At 35.2% G+C, this 17,968-nt stretch overlaps 1 protein-coding gene and 1 long non-coding RNA gene across 2 annotated transcripts; both read right to left on the reverse strand.

Annotated features, from left to right (window-relative positions):
* Positions 1-230: 230 nt before the first annotated feature.
* Positions 231-1,226, reverse strand: LOC130738446 (kunitz-type trypsin inhibitor-like 2 protein). Its single transcript, XM_057590429.1, has one exon. The coding sequence runs from the start codon at positions 1,103-1,105 to the stop codon at positions 434-436; it is 672 nt and encodes a 223-aa protein (XP_057446412.1). The 5' UTR covers positions 1,106-1,226; the 3' UTR covers positions 231-433.
* Positions 1,227-8,403: 7,177 nt separating this feature from the next.
* On the reverse strand, positions 8,404-10,308 carry LOC130738447 (uncharacterized). The gene is made up of 4 exons (XR_009019404.1): positions 10,060-10,308; positions 9,836-9,958; positions 9,631-9,732; positions 8,404-8,900 (listed from the first exon to the last, which is right to left on the reverse strand). It is a non-coding gene; the product is annotated as an uncharacterized LOC130738447 (long non-coding RNA).
* Between the last annotated feature and the right edge of the window lie 7,660 nt (positions 10,309-17,968).

Here is a 17,968-nt window from a genome sequence, read left to right on the forward strand (position 1 = left end):
TTATGTTTCATTGGCTAAATTTTTTATGTTAGATTACTTTCTTCTGTGAACAATCATCAACACACTCATTTGTTGACAGAGCAAATGAAAGGGGTGATGTTTAATGCAGCAGCACTATTTTGGAAGCCATTTTCCTTCCCTCTTCATAATCTGTTCCTCATTTTATATAGAAGATAAAAATAAGAAAGAATCCTAAACTTGGTTGGTTCTTCCTATAGATTCAGATCGCGAGTAAGATGACAATTGACCTGGCATCTGACATAAGTGCAGGCGTGTCAGATCAGGGACTAAAACCCAGTTTTTCTTATTTTTGAGGGACCGGAACTCAAATTGGCTCCACAGATCCCAACCATGCACACAAAAAGGGTATGAAACAAGTTATTTAATAACAACATCAAACATGTGTATTGGTGGGTGAGTGCGTGCATTGAAATTAAAGTATGGAGCTAATTCTATTGGCAGCATCATCAACATCAGCATGAACGAAGACAACTCGAAATGCAGGATCACCTTCTTCGGTAAGGATGAGACGCCTTCCATTGTTATCATCATCTTGCCTTCCAATATCAAAACAAAGACCAAGTGGGGAAGTAAAAATGGGGCAGAACACAAGCTTGTATGCAAAACAATATTTCTCAATTTTAAACGAACCATTCAAGACACTACGGTTCTCATGATGAACACCACCAATATCAACCCATTCTCTAGGGAAATCATCACCTTCAAAATGCCACTTGGAGGATGTGGCACACTCTGGCTTCTCCGCAAATTCAATATCAAGTGGAGTGCCGGTAAGGATGGCACCGGTGCTTATATCCACTCCCGCAATGCTAAATTTCACTGGAAGACCTGTCACAACCTCAAAATAGTCTTGTTGTATAGTAACGGGGCACTCTGAGTTTGCGGTAGTTCTGCCTAGACTGATTCCTCCACCATCTGCGCTACGAAAAGCTGGCAAGATGAGGTATCTGCTACCAGGGAGAATGGGGTTTCCATTTGTGTCCTTCACTTGTTTAGCATGTTGTGAGATTAAGGCTGATGGAAGGTCAGTGATGATGAAGGCATAGACAAGGGAAGTGAGGATGAATAAAATTGTAGTCTTCATTGTTCTCTATGTTTTTGCATTTGCGCCTTGCTCAAATCTCCTCTATTTATAATAGATAGTGTTCTTCTCACACCGGAACATTAACTAAATTTAGAGAAGAAATCAATCATGATTTTATATAACATCAATCACATGTGCTGAACGATCAGAGTAATTTACTAATTTTGCCCCACTTTATATATGTACTAATTGAATTTAAGATAGATGCGTTGAAAATTTTATAATTAATATATTCAGCATATGTACTAAACGAAGGAACCAGTTTGGTTTAAGAAAACATTTTCTGTTTTCATTTCTATATTTCATTTTCTGAAAATGGTTTTCATTTTCAATTTTTTAACACTTAGAAAACGTGTTTGGTTTAACTTCATATTTTCCATTTTCTGAAAATGAAAATAACGGAAATGTGTTTGATTCAACTGTAATTTTGAGTAAAATACACTCACCAAAATTTGTCATAATTTATGATATATTTTATATCTAATACTTATTATATTTTCAGATATAAAAATTGGTATATGTTTTTTATATAACAATTGTAACAAAAATAAATATAATTCAAGTGTTAAATACAATTGTCACAACATGTTGCAAGTAAGAGGAATATAATATAAATATAATAAGTATCATTGATCTTAAAATATAAATTATACAATTATTCTTAAGATCTATGGTAATATTCCCACATCTGATATGCAATAGTTTCTCAAACATGAGTCATTTCAGTGGCTTGATTAGCATCAACATTTACACCTTGCTGGTCTACCTCAAAACCTTGTGCATCCATAATAATGGGAACAAGAGGTATCCCAACTCAAGGTATCCCAACTCATTACAAGAAGAGAAAAAACAGAAAAAAATCAAGCAGAGCAACAATCATCTGCACCTCCTGTCTTATTTTCATAAGGACTGTAGGAAAAAACCAAAGCTATCAAAACTATGTATATGGGTGCCAATGTGCCATAACATTCAGTTGTTGATCAGACTATGCAACATCTTTTTTGATGAGCCAAAACCATAAGCCCCACCAAATTGACGGGAAAGCTTAATGGAGATAGCAGTGAGGAATTGAACCCAATTAAAAAGAAATCATAGATGCTTGAAGAATAGAGCAGCGAAGCCCTTCAACACAAAGAGAACCAGCACCTGAAATTGGAAAGCCAACTACAAGCAACCAAGATGCAAGAATTCCTAGATATCTTGAGGATCCATGTGTGCCCCTCCATAAGCTTTCCAAAGCCAAAGTACAATTTTTCATGCTTTCTTTTTTAATGTCAATTTGCTCAAAATTCTAACAATTAAAGACAGAACCTCAAATAAATATACAAACAGATCAGCGTTCCTAACTCTTGTTCTGGCGAAATTTGAAATGGAAAAAACTATGCAACACAGAAAAATAGCAAGCCATATAAGTAGAGGAGAACAACAGATCGAGTTCCTATAAATAAGGATTGAAACAATAAACAGAAAAACAAGCTCCAAAATCAACCAAAACCCAATGTCATTATAATTACAACCATGCCACCGCGTGTTTTCATCAGTCCCGTTTCCGTTTTCATTGAAAATGTGAAAACGACTTTTTTTTATTTTCAAAATATAACCCATTTTCAGAAATGTTTTCAAAGAAAATATTTTCAAAAACCAAACACATTTTCACATCTATTTTCTGTTTTCTCTGAAAATGAAAATAGAAAATGGGCAAACCAAACAGGCCCTAACATATTCTTCTAATAAATGGCTTCATGTACAGTTGATCAAGAAAAACATGATTCATAGAGTTTCTTTATAAATAACTTTGGCCCCGTTTGGATAAACAGCTTAATTAAGCGCTTATGGTCATAAGCGCTTATGACATAAGCGCTTATTCATAAGCTATTTTTAAAAATTTATTGAAATAAATTAAAAATAAGCTGTGTATAAGCATAAGCTGTTTTTCATAAGCTATCCTGAGTAGCTTATGAAAATAAGCTGAAAATAGCTTATGGCAGACCATAAGCTGTTTGCATAAGCTCTCCCAAACACTGGCATAAGAGCTTATGCTGTCAGATAAGCTCAAATAAGCTCTTCCAAACTGGGCCTTAGTATATAAATAGTTTATTTTAAATAACATATGCAGAACGTTAATAAGAATATGACTTATTGATTTCAAAAAAAAAAAAGAATATGACTTGGTAGACTAGTTTTTAATATAATTCACAGTAAAAATGCCACTAATATATATCTTCATCGATTTTTTTGTTAGAAAGTCATCTCCATCGAGGCATATATGCATGTATAAAATTATACCACGGCAATCGCATCAATATATTTTTTATAAACCTATATATACCTCCTCAATAATATAATCCACTTCCTTTTTTCTTAATCATAAAAAATGTTAAATAAAATTTCAAGTTCTAATTTTGTTTTATAGACAAATGTTAGTTTTTACTTTTTAATAATGTTAGTAAATTAGTCATCCTCAAAATTTGAACCTTGGACTCTTCACCCTTCATCAATGAGTGCGCACATTATAAAATATTAATGATGCACATGGTATACCTAGAAAATACCAATGTTGGTATCATCTATGAAATATATATATATATCCAACTCTCCGCCCATCGGCTTGTTAATTTATTAGTTTGAAAATGTACAAAGCAAGCAAACACATATATTAAAATTTACCACGAGAACCTCTCAATACGAGTAAACAGTCATTCTGGTCCCTAATTGTGTACACTTGAGACAGAGTGGTCCTCATACTTTGAAAATGGTCTTTTTTCGTCCTTGAATTAGTCGTCGTCAGTCAAGTTAGTCCTTGATTCAGTTTTCCGTTGGTCCCTCGGACGGAAAAGTCCAAATATCACAATTTTTGCCACATTGGCTTGACACGTCATCAATGACTCACATCTTATTATGTCAATTTAGTCCCTAAAAAAATCCTCTAATTAAATAAATCTAAAATAAGTCATCTGTAAAAAAAAAATGATTTTCCCCAAAAGTGATTTTACAACTGGTATAGCAATACTATGAATAAAAAAATGATTTTTCCCAAAAGTGATTTTGCAATTGGTATAGCAATATTATGAATAAAGTTACTGCTACTGATGGCATTGACAATGAATTAATTTATTACCATTAGATTTTTTTCCAGGGAATTGGAATTCATAAAATGTTGTAATTCAACTCAATGTCAGATTGCAAGCACTGGTGGTCAAGCAAATTCAACTTAAAAAATGCTGTGCTTCAATTGGTTACTTCCTTGAGAATTCATGTGACGGTGTCTTTCTTTTCTTCAGATTTCCTGAACTCGTGGTCAAAGCTAGGAAATCGCCACTCAAGAAGATGTTTTGTGTGCTCGACATGTACGCCGTCGCCATGACAACCACTCTATGGCCGGGTAATTTACTGAATTCCTCTCTTCAGATCTGAGTTTCTTCTCACCAGATCTGAGTTCCCTCCTCTCTCTCATCCCAATCTGCGTTCGAGCGAAAGGTGTCCGAGATGACGACAGAGGTGAAGGATAACTAACCCCCTTGGCTTGGTGGTGGAGGATGAGGCCACAATGGAGAGGAAACCAGATGAAGAAACCCAGAGGAAGATCTAGTCCGATGGGAGATGGTGGTGTTGATGTGATTGGATTTGGTTGGCTCACCTCCTTCATCCTTATCTGTTCTGGTTTAGGTGTTGTGAAGGACAAGCAAAAATCGGATCTAAACCCAAAGTGAGAAGATGAGAGAGAGAGAGAGAGAGAGAGAGAGAGAGAGAGCTGGGTAAGAAAGCAAGTATTTCTTGTCAAAGAAGATGAAAATGTTTATTTTTTGGTTTTCTGGGTTAGATGATGAGATGATGATGAAGATGTATAAAGAAATGAACATTCAGAAGTTTTTTCTTTTTAAATTTTCTGAGGGACTAAATTGACATAATAAGATGTGAGTCATTGATGACGTGTCAAGCCAATGTGGCAAAAATTGTGACATTTGGACTTTTCCGTCCGAGGGACCAACGAAAAACTGAATCAAGGACTAACTTGACTGACGGCGACAAATTCAGGGACGAAAAAAGACTATTTTCAAAGTATGAGGACCATTCTGTCTCAAGTGTACACAATCAGGGACCAGAATGGCTATTTACTCCCTCAATACATTTTCTTTTTTGATTAAACCTCAAAAAAAAAAAAAACTCAATGTTTTATTTGTCAATCATAAAAGATATTCATTTTTGTTTTTATGAAATTTAAAAAAAGTTGTGTTAATTTTATTATGTTTATGCAAATAACTATAAAATGCACTATAAGTGTGAGTAAGTCTCACATAGAGAAAATGACAACTTTGATACGTTTATAAGTATAATGATTCACACACCTAATGTCTTAAGGTTTTGAGTGAAAATTGTTGTATTCAACACACTTGTGTTTGCTCCTTACCCAATGTGATGATCCATCATGATTTTAACCATATTTTTTGCCCCAACGCTACCATGATATTTTAATGTTCCTAATTCAAACAGTATTTTGTCCATATAAGGGTATTTGAAATCAACAAAAAAAACATATGAATATTAAGTAGAGTATCGTCTTCCTTACGATCTAGAAAAATGATGATGCACCGACAATGTAGAGTTTTTTTACACCGCAATCAATCAGATTTTAAAGATGTGAGAAAATCTATTTTTTATTTCATTTCATAAAAAAAATTATGAATTAAAAGAATAAAAATAGTTTTAAACATAAGAAAATAAGTTTGTAAAATTTATTTCGTGATGAATGTCTTTATTTTTGTTTTGTATAAGCACCATTATTATTCTTTTTCGTGATAAATTGGAACTTGATTATCCAATTTGAAACTTAACTCAAATTGCATGTGAATTACAATGTTTAGGATTCCATAACTCATATAAATTTATCAAATTTATATTAGATTTATAATTTCACTTTTATTTTCCTCATGTAACAAAAAAAAGAATAGAGTTCATTTGTCATTCAATAATAAAAATAATTTTATTATTGATATCAAATGCATACATAATAAGAATGGTTAAGTAATTAAATCATTAAATTATGAATTAAAATTAAAGTTACTTTGATTATTGTTTTAATCTTAAATATTAGTTCTACCAAAAAATCTTAAATTTTAGTATTATAACATAAGTTTAATGCATGATTGTGTACTGTTAGTGTAAAATATTTTTACACATACGTCTAATAACTGAATGTCAAGTGTTCAAAAGCATTTATATTTCTTTCTTATTTTAATTAAATTTAAAGCTTATTTTCTGATCTGACGACTCATTAGTAGTTGTCGATAGCCATTCAAGAGATAAAAAGACTGGCTAGCTCCTTTCTTTTTCTTCCATTTAATTTTCGTGTGAGGTTAAGTTTAAATAAATTTATGTCCGTGTTATTTTTTGCTGGACTTAGTCATTAACTTTTCTTTTTAATATATCCCTATAAATTTTCAATTATCGGAAGATTTTATTTACTTTTTATATGAATGATTTATAATTTGTATTTTTTCTGGATTTTTACATATTATATCAAATATTATTGGTTAACATGGAAGGTCTTGGGGTTTTGTTTCTACTTGGTGTCTGTCAGGGAGCACTACTTGTACTTTGTCATGAGAGCCTTTATCTCATGTTTCAATATTATCAATAATACTTTCATTTAAAAAAATGGAAATACTATTGTAACAAAAAAATAAAATACTATTGTATCATTTCTTTCAAAAATAATACTGACAACCTATGATTAGAAGAATTTCCAAAATGCCAACGAATTAGTTATGTCGACTTTCCTTAAAAATTTAATAATATCTCAAAAAATGTAAGTCTAGCATAAGTTTTCTTTGAGCCTAACAACTTTCTCTGTCTTATACTGGGGTACTATCTTATTTCCTAAATTTTGTTTAAAAAAAAAATTATGGTTCATGAATATTATTGTTGCTATTGAAATAGAAAACAAAATTAAGGATTGAATTATATAATGGAATAATGAAATGAATTAAAAATTATTAAATTAAAGTGCAACTTTTTTTTCAAATAATTCATATAATATGATTCCATGCAAAATGTGTATAACTTTGTTTCTTTTTATATTTGTTCATCCCCATTTTTGTTCACCACTGCTACCCTTGAGGGTAAAATTGTAGTAACAAACTCATCATCAATCTCATCTAAGCCTATACTCAAGATATTCTCCGGACGCTACAAAGCGTTTATCAATCGTGACTTAGACGGAATTGCCCCTATTTGTATCTAGGGATGATAATAAGTAGGGTCTGGGTAGGGTACAATGGTACCCATCCCATACCTGAGTGCTTTTATGCCCGTACCCGTTACCCACAATTTAGCTAAGTAAAATTTAACTTTCATGATTTTCAATAAAAAAAAACCGAATATAACTAACTGTTATTATAAAATAAAAATTTTAATTAAAAAACATAAGACTATTAAAATAAAATATTTAATAAGTAAAATCATTCGAATGCATATAATTAAAAAAAAAAGAATAACAGAGAAATTTAAGCTTTAAATTTATAATTTTAGATTTGTTAATAATCTCCTACAGTTATAGGTAACTAACTTATTTTTATAAATTAACAATCATATATTTAATATTAAGACTTTACTTATTTATTTTTTAAAAGAAGTTAGAAAGTTAATTATACTTCAAGTTTATTAATATGTTACCAATTATATATGTTAATATTTGTATGCGGATGTGGGGCAGGTTGGGTACTATAGTACCTATACCCGCACCCACTACTTTCTGCGGATATTTACCCATGTCCAACCCCATACTCATCTAGCGAGTTTTTACCCTACCCATTATGTGTATTTAATGTGGGTACCCAATGGATCAAGACCCATTGCCATCCCTAATTGTATCATCAACCCATATCCCTTTTTTTTGTGAAATGAACTCATGTCCTTTACTGTTTCTAGAACTTTAGAATGCATAGTAAAAATCAGTCTCCTAAAACTCATTCCTAACATCAACATCCCTATATTAAATCACATTCTCCTAAACCATCCCCATATTCAATCATGAGGCAGTTTACTATTGCAAACGATGCTCCCTTATTCCATATGCAGTTACCTAAACATAGTCAATCACTTAAAAATCAATAGAAAGGCACACTAAATCACATAAATTAACACTTTCAATCAGACATTTTTTGATACATGATGCTCACCTTCCCTCTAAGATATTCAAATTGATCATGTCTGTCATGAATATCATGCATAATAAACTAATGAATTGTTGGTTCCCCCTTTGAAGCTTGCAAGTCATTATAAGAATGCTCAGACAAAAATTTCAAAATTAAATTCATCAATGAAAGCATTCTTAAATCATATTCAACAATGGTAGGCATTTTGACATTAAAGAAAGCAACAAATTAACTATGTAGCAACACAATCCCAAGGCCGCTCATGTTTACATCCAAGAGTGACAGGAAGCCTAAACATGATTGTATTCTCCACTTGCAGTTTTCCTTGTTTGCAATGTAATTTCTTCACATGTGCAATGGAAGGTGAATTATTTGCATGAGTTAGTATGCCTCCTTTATTAGATGCTTTTTCCTTGCGGTTGAGGAAAATAACTGGGTAGCGACATCGTTGTTGCTACCATAAGAGGTCTTCTGTGTGTATATTTGTTCTAGGAAACCTCTTGGAATGTTTTCCTTAAAACCAAGATCCGAAAAGTTGTTTTTATTATACAATATAGCTCAGTATATTCTCCTATACACTACATAAGGCTTTTTAAAGAGCTTGACTGTCATACCTCAAGTGGCTTGAAAAAATTCATCACCTGCAGATACAACATTAACGTGCATAACATGTCAGGAGCAGATATAAACCTATATGCAAGAGTTAGAACAAATTATGTAAATAGCATTAAGGCCAAATCTAGAAGTTATTCAAATTTGACAACTCATAAACATTGAAGTTTAGATTCAGGATTAATGCATAAGAAGCAGGGCCTTCTAATGTGCAGAAAGAAACTTGTAGGTATGCTTTCATCCTCTCCTGGTAACAATAATAACCAATGTAGTTAACAAACTTATTATTGTTAGCATTCACAGATTACTAATTAACATCCTTCTTCTAGTGAAAAGTCTACTTACGTCCTGAATGACACCAATCCATTAAAATTAAAATTTACTCAAAAAAGTAATGCTTGTTTATCTATGAAACTAAAATTATAAACTTAACTCACAACTCACCAAAGTACATGATAAAACAGAATCAAATGATTTGCTATTTTGTGCCTTGAAACCAAGGAGATAAACAAAAAAACAGCCCCAAATGATCAATTACACATTCAGCTAACCATAATATAATATTCTTTTGCATAACGCACACACACAGCCCCCTCAAGGGAAATAAAAATTTCAACTTCCTTGCAATCAATTTAACCTGCTGAAGAGATATGGAAGTGTAATGTCAAACACAAACCATATTTTGTTTGATTCATGAAGAGGAGAAAAATGCAAGTTTTCTAGTTTAACACCAGTATCTTTGGAAAAGGAATTACAAACCTTGGTTTAGCTAAGAGCCTCAGACAGTTTCCCTCTTAAAAACTTCACCAATCAAAGTCACCTGGTCCGCTAAGTCATTTTGTGAAGGCTAACCCGCAAAAGCTAGAAACAAATTTCACAAAAAATTAAGTCATGAAATGTACTTTCACTAAATTATTATCAGTCAATGGGAAAGTTTGAAAGTTCCAGAAGTCAGAAAAAATACCTCAATTCCTTATCCTCACTAAAGCTATTCCAAGCAGATCTGGCAGATATATGTATGAAGTATGAACAAACGAAACCCAACTTTCTCATATCACAACAATGATTTAATTTACCTGAAGATTAACTGTTAGGAGCGAAATGCCAAACATGAATGAGAATCGATCAATTTGCATACAAAAATACTTAAGGTAAAAGGGGAAATGAAAGATTGAAATTTATGAGTACCTGTCATGGTGAGAATGTGGTGAAGTACTGTCAACGCAACATCACCATCACTAGTAGCAGCCGCAGTGAAATAGAAAAAAATGAAAGGATGCAATAAATAGGCAGAAGAAAGAGATACCCACAAAGGGATTAAAGAGAAAATTGCAAGTGAAGCCGAAAAAGTGTCGGCGCTGGACCACAGCCTGTGACGCACGGCAAGAGTGTCGAGCAGAAAGGGGAGAGGACATTTCAGAAGAAGAAAGAATGCACAAAAATAAACACTTAGGTTGTGTTTGGACGAGAGATTGTAGAAATTCAAGGGATTTTAAATGCTAGGGAATTCAATTGAATTCCCTTGAATTTCAAATTTTATTGTTTGGATAAAATGTTGAAATTCGCTCAATTGTAAAATTCTTTGTTTGGGTAATATAAATGAATTTCCTTCATTTAATTGTTTTTATCTTAATATAATCGACCGAAAACCCTAAAAATCAGTCCGACTCTCAAAAATAGACCGAAACCTTAAAAGTCGACATAAAAGCCTAAAAAGTGGTTGAAAAACTGAAAGTCGGCCGAAAACCAAAAAATCGGCTGAAAACCTAAAAATCAGTCGAAAACCCTAAAAATCGGCCCGACTCTCAATAATCAGCCGAAAACTCAAAAGTCGACACAAAACCCTAAAACGGCAAGAAATCCCTAAAATAGGCCGAAAACGTGAAACTCGACTCGAAACTCAAAAATCGTCCGAAAACCCTAAAAATCGGCCCAACTCGAAAAAATCGGCCGAAAACTCAAAAGTCGGCACAAAACCCTAAAAATCGCCCCGACCCTAAAAAATTGACCGAAAACCCAAAAATCCCCAAAACCCAAAAATCGACTGGAAACTCAAAAATCGGTCGAAAACCCTCAAAATTGCCTGACTCTAAAAAATCGTCCGAAAACTCAAAAGTCGGCACAAAACCCTAAAAATCAGCCCGACACTCAAAAATTGACCTAAAAACCTAAAAGTCGGCTGATTTTTGAGTTTTTTGCTGATTTTTAGGGTTTTGGGCCGATTTTAGAGTTTTGGGCCGAATTTTGAGTTTTGGGCCAATTTTTGAGTTTTCAGCCGAGTTTAGGGTTTTTGGGTCGATTTTTGAGTTTCATGCCGACTTTCACGTTTTCGGCTGATTCTTAGGGTTATCAGCAAATTTTTAGGGTTTTGTGCTGACTTTCGAGTTTTCAGCCGATTTTTGAGAGTCGGATCGATTTTTAGGGTTTTGGACCATCTTTCTGTTTTCGGCCGATTTTTGAGTGTCGGGCCAATTTTTAGGATTTTGGGTCGATTTTTGAGTTTTTGGTTGACTTTCGAGTTTATGGCCGATTTTAGGGTTAGCCGAGATTAATTTTTTTTACTGAATTTATATAGGGTTAAGGGAGAGATGAAGAATTTGAAATTCCTCCTATTTTGAGGTGATTTCAATTACCTTAAATCCTATTGAGTAAAATACCTCATTTAATTACTAGTAATTTGAGAAATATCCACATTAGATATCCAAACAAGGTATTTTAATTGAAGGGATTTGAAATACCCTCTAAAATTACATTCCCCTCAAATATTCCCCCATCCAAACACAATCTTAGGGTCTGTTTGGATTGGGGGAGGGGGAAGGAGTGGAGTGGAGGGGAGGGGATGGAGAAAATGATCCATTGTTTGTTTTATTTAAAATATGATGGAAGGGAGTGGTAAGTAATGGTTCAAGGTCCATCATGCTCCATTGCTTTCCTTCAAATTTGCTCCCCCCAAAATTGGGTGGAAAGGAATGGAAAGAAAAACTGACCATATAATTAATCATAAAAATATTATTTTACCCTTGGTAACTTCTCCCTCCTTCCTTGACTCAACCGCTGTGAATCTTCTCCCTTCCAACCTTTATGTGTGTTCTTTTACATTGTTTTTCAATTACTGTGCGTATTTATTCCATTATTCTCGTGCTTGAATGCTTTTTTCTTCCCTTTTTCGTTCTTTTTCAATTATTTTGTTCTTTGCAACTCTATTTTTTAAGTGTGTTCCATTGTTGATTGAAACTTATTATTCAATTGTTCTTCTTTCTCATTTTTTTTGGAAAATATATTTCTCATTCTTGTTTGTCAATGGTTATGTTCATGTGTTTCAATTGTACTACAACGCTGACTAAATTAAAAGAAATAAAAAAAATATAAGAGAAAAAATGAAGAAGATGAAGTGGGGTGTATAAATTGAGAACTATATTTGAGAGATCATAAGAATTAAAAAAATCAAAAGGGTAATCTAGGAATAAAAAAGTTACTAATCATTCCGCTCCGTTTATTATTCAAACAATAGAGTGGTAAATTTGTTCCGCTCCATCGTAAAATACCCAAACAATGGAATGTAATTTTTATTCCATTCCATTCCGCTCCATTCCATTCCATTATATTCCGTTCCGTTCCACTCCGTTATGTTCCATCAATCCAAACATAGCCTTACCTAATGAAGATGAATCGCGGAGAAGAATAAACTATTCTCAGAGGGTGGAAGATCCCAGCGCGAAGGAAGGAACGGAGCAGAGAACGTAAAAGGCTGAACGGTGAATTTAAGGGAGTAACATTATTATTATGACTGGGAAAGAATAACGTAAGATTGAAAGTAATTTGGGAGGATAAACGACAGCAAGATTGGAATGGGAAAAGTGAAACTGATGCAATTTAAAAGCCAAATCTTGTGAATCAACGGCTGAGATTCAATCCAGCTAAAATAAATTGCTTTTTCACAAAAATACCCCTGCCCAACTTTCATACCTTTTGGATATATTTGTTGAATGACTGGTTTGCCCCCAAGGTTGAAAAAACTCTCCCTTTATATATAGTATAGATAGATTTCAAGTAGAGATAATAAGATAGTTGTACTAATATCAGTGTGTAAGCTTATAGGGCGCATTAATTGTATAAGCGTGGAGAACTTATAAAAATATGTATTTAGATAAGTGGGCTCGGCGACCCATGACTCCAAGCAAGTTAAAACCAAGATATAAATATAAGACACCTGCCCAAGCGCGCGGGGATCTCACTTTTTACTCACTTTGAATTTTCTCTTGGTTTTCTTTCTCTTTCTCTCTAAGACTCTTAGACTTGGTTATATACCGGAACATTGGCGCCCATTGTGGGGCCCGAGAAAATTGCTCCTAGGCTTCAAGGTTTCACAATGGTTACTCGATCTGGAGCGGATGGTGAGAGGAGAAATGTTACTTTGAACAATACTTCTCCCGACGTTTTGCAACAGATTAGGGTGGATCTAAATGATCTTCGTGCTCACAATCAGCAGTTACAAACACATATGGCTGAACTCAGTCAAGTTCGAGATCAGCAAGACGGGAACGAAAAATGGAAGAGACGATGGTGGATTTTCAACCATTCACTGAAAAAATTGCAAAAGTTGTTCCAGACAATTTGAAGACTTTAGTTTTGGAATCATACTACGGAGATACTAATCCTAAAGATCATTTAGTGTACTTCAACACTAAAATGGTTATCATAGGTGCGTCTGATGCTTTGAAATGCAAGATGCTACCATCTACTTTCATGAAATCCGCTATGACTTGGTTTAAAACTCAACCACCACGTTCAATTGTTAATTTCACTGAGTTGTCAACCAGGTTTTTTTCTCAGGTTTCTTCAACTCGTGTACAAAAATTCACACCCGCGACTTTGTTCAATGTTCAGCAGAAGGAGAATGAAACTTTACAGGCTTATATGGGGCGTTTCAATCAGTTGACAGTGCATATGGAGGACAAGATGCCAGAGGTTTGTATTGCAGCCTTTGAGAATGGATTAAGGGCTGGACATTTGAACAGTGATTTGAGTAGAAAACCAGTAACGACAATGGTGGAGTTGCAAAGTAGGGTTCAAGAATTCATCCAACAAGAGCAGAGCGATCAAATCAAGAAAAACCGCCCAAACACGGTGGTTACAGGACAGCAACAATAGTTGGATTTAAGGGGATGGTCAATAATTGACACACAATCACGTGGGCAGTTGTTACACATGGAGGTGGACGAAATTTCAAGCACAATAATCGCTCTTATTACAAAAACTGCTCACAACATATGAAGACCGTGGATATGGGCTACCTATGACGTGGAACTGGAATCAGCACGACCGCCCAGTTTAAAGACTATGTTTTATGTTACAAAACTTAGCATTGTGTACTATTTTCTCTACCTGGGCGGGAGAGTTTTTAGCGAGGCATAACGTTTTAAAATATTGCTTGAACAAGCATGTTTTTCATTTTTCCAACTTAGGTCTATCAATTGGGCGATGACAGACAATTGAGAAAAAGTAACTTTTAAAACTAGAGCGTTTGACCATGAATTCATAAGTACAGGCTTGATTGGTTTCAGCTTACCCAATTCAAGCACAAAGTCTCCAAGCGAGCAAAGCATTGTTAAATCATCGATCAAAACAAGCGTAGTGTTAAGAAATTAACTTTCTTGGTTGAACCTTGATTAAGTTCAAGTGTTAAAACCTTATAAATTCAGAGAATAGTTGATAGAAAAATGATAATATTGTTGGGCGATATTAAACAATATAATTTTTACAAATGGTACAATCTACTTCACGTGAATGAATTTGCAAGTGATATGAAGTAAGTGTGTTTCAGGTTATCGATTTTCACTTAAGTTTTTATCTTCTTAATTTTGATATATGTCACGAATTTATGAGGTTTTCCTTATTTTTTTCTTACAGTTTAACACATACTTGAAGTTAGGAAGGGGAATTTATATGTTGGAAGTGACAAAGGGGCGAAATAGATTAAGTTGATGAAATATAGATAGGGTGGATGAAATTCTGAGAGAATCCAAAAGTACATAGCAAAGTTTAGAAAATGCAGAATAACATAAGAAAGCTTCATCATAAAACATTAAAGTTAGTTCAGTAGAGTTGGTTCAGAAAGTCCCCTAGTTGTTCTCCCCATGTCCTTCTTCTTTGTCCTTTTCTTCTTCCTCTTCATTTTTCTCTTCTTCATCTCCATCCTGGGCGTCTTCATCTGGGTTAATGAGTTGTTCGTCAATGAACCTCATGTATGGACCACTACCCTCAAAATTAATTTTCACGCCTGAGTTGAGAAAAAGTCTCTTTGTAAAGCCTTTGAAATAGGTTAATCCTTAAACTGGTTGGGAATTCCAAATTGGAGGTTGGGAGTTGCAACTTGGAATGGAATTCCCAACAAGTTTAAAGATTAAGTGGTTGGGAATTCAAACTTAAAATTCCCAACCAGTTTAAGAGTTAACATATATAAAAGGCATTGCAAAGACACCTTAATGAGCAACCTATGGGCTCAATTGAGCACTATCCTTAATGAGCAATTTTCTCTAAAGAACATTTTCTACAAATGGTCTCCAAGGCTTCTATCATTGCAAATGAGATTTGTTTGTGAAATGATCTCCCAAGCTTCTATCATTTTCTGCAAAAGGTCTCAAAGGAATTAGAAAACAAGCATACACAAAACAATTACAAAAGGTCTAACTCACCCCGAAATTCACTGCAACATCGTCTCTCGTCTCTAGAGGAACTATTATGGGGTGGGAGTCCCCCCGGTACCATAACATGTAGCCTTCAGTTGTTTGTGACGGGTACCCCCTTAATGCAATGGCTAGAAAAATCATCAAACATCTCATCAACTACCTTACAAGGTACATCCGCGTGTGGCAGATTAGGAACATCTTGAATCCACCCAAATTGGCCCAAAACTCGCTTCGACAGATGAGCCCGAAGCATGCTAGAGTGACGGATAAACCCAGTGTATAGGCTGGCCTGTTCAAACTCCGTAGATGCTCTGTGACTAGTGTATGGTGTCCAATTCACCATGCACGCAGTAAGGTCATCCAAATCACACCTTTTCTGATGGAGATCCTTATTCTCCCATTGAGGTATCTATCTCATAGAACTCGACAGATCTTCATTGTACACGCGGTTCGACTTCCTATTGAACATGGACCGCAAAAAGTGCTCAAAGATCCAGGCATGTATACAAGCAGCATAAAGTTGTATTAGTTAAGTTAAAAATGCATAAAAATAAGTGAAAAATCAAAGGTTCCGAAATCAAAATGTGTCAAACCTGAAACAGAGTCATGTACCCTCCACAAGTGCTAATGCTGCCCCTGCTAGCATCCTTCAAGTGATCATAAAGATAAGCTAATGCAGCTGCTCCCCATGCATAATTTCCAACATTGGAAAGATCTTGGAGCAGCTGCAAGTAAGAAACATCCAGCTTATTGTTGCTCTTGTCACAGAATAGAGTCATCCCACCAACCGCAACAAGAATGCTCTAGCAGCTTGAACCGAAAAGTCCTTTGCCTTGTCCTTTGCAACCTTCAGGAGCCATGAGTAGCGAGCAAAGGCTCCATAGCCTCCTCCTCTGACACATCAAGCAGCTCAACCGACACAACGACAGCACCCTCCCGGGTGAGACCAACAAGCATAAAGAATTCTTCTATGACAGGGATATGCAGCAAGGATGAGACGTCATCAAGAGTAACACTCATCTCTCCGAAGGGAAAATGAAAGGATGACGTCTTAGGATGCCATCTCTCTACAAATGCAGTTAACATGACATCATCAACATAGGGATAATTGCATGTTAGTAGAGAATCAAGACCGATATTTCAAATTGTCTCCTCAATATGATCACTAAAGTACACCAGTGCATCCTGTAGATGTCTGCCATGGTAGTAAAATTTGATCAATTCGCGACAATGTTCCTCCTCTGGGGCCATGTAATGCTTCCATATCTTATTGGCAACATGATTTTTATAACTTTTCAGGAGCTTCAAGTCATAAGGGCCCCCTTTGAAGTAAACATCATTGTCTTCCTCGAATTCCTCCTCCTCAGTCTCATCATCATCGTCATCATTAGGCTCTTGCACAACATGTGGAACCTCTTCAGGTTGAGACTCCCTAATCACCACCCCACGAGCACGGTTTGCTTTCTCTTCTCGCCTTTTGCGAACTAACCTCGTGGGACGAATACATGCGGGGGCAACACCACCTGATTGATCCTCATCACCTACTTTACGCCTCATATTCAAGGACTTTGTCCTCGGCATCTGTATCAAATACAAGATGTCCAGATTAGTTCAATGTGCTCACGCTCTTGAAAGTGCGTAGTTCACGCACCTGAAAGTGCGTATGAAATGCGAATAAAAACCAGATTTTCAGAAAATGCGAAACTGACCGTGAAATCGAGCGACCAAAAAGACCGGGCGGTTTGCGCAGCTGGTGAGGGCCCTAGGTGCAGCGACATTAAGAGTAGGTGGCAGAGACAGTGGTGGACAGTGGTTTGAAAGTGAAATGGAAAGAAGAAGAGGAAGAAGAAAAACAAAGTGATTTGAAAGTGAAATGTGAAATGTGTTTGGGGGGTGTGGGGTGGGGTTGAGGGATTATGGATTTGAAGTGTGGGGTGGTGGTTTTGGGAGGTTATGGGAAGTTTTTTTAAGGGATATTTTTTAGGGGTTGAGGGATTATGGATTTGAAATGTGGGGTGGTGGTTTTGGAAGGTTATGGGAAGTTTTTTTAAGGGATATTTTTTATATTTTCGCACTTCTAGAGGGAGTGAAACTAGATGAGAGGGGTGTTGATAACAATTACAAAAAGGCTTAATTGCAATTTTGATCCCCGACGTTTACCAATGCCACGATTTTGGTCCCCCACCTAATTTAATTACATGGATGGCCCCCGACGTTGTAGGTCGTGTGCAACGTTAGTCCTACCACTACCAGAAATTCGGGATTTAGCGGCGGTTGAGGTAGCCGCCGCTAATGTTTTTAACTAGGATTGTAGATTGTGACTGAGCGGCGGTTTTTTTCTTCCTGGCAGCGGTTATAACCGCCGCTAAAGTTTATTTATAAAATGTTTCACAGAACGCACAACACGG

Source organism: Lotus japonicus, chromosome 2 (assembly GCF_012489685.1).
Source record: "Lotus japonicus ecotype B-129 chromosome 2, LjGifu_v1.2".
NCBI classification, from domain to species: Eukaryota; Viridiplantae; Streptophyta; class Magnoliopsida; order Fabales; family Fabaceae; genus Lotus; species Lotus japonicus.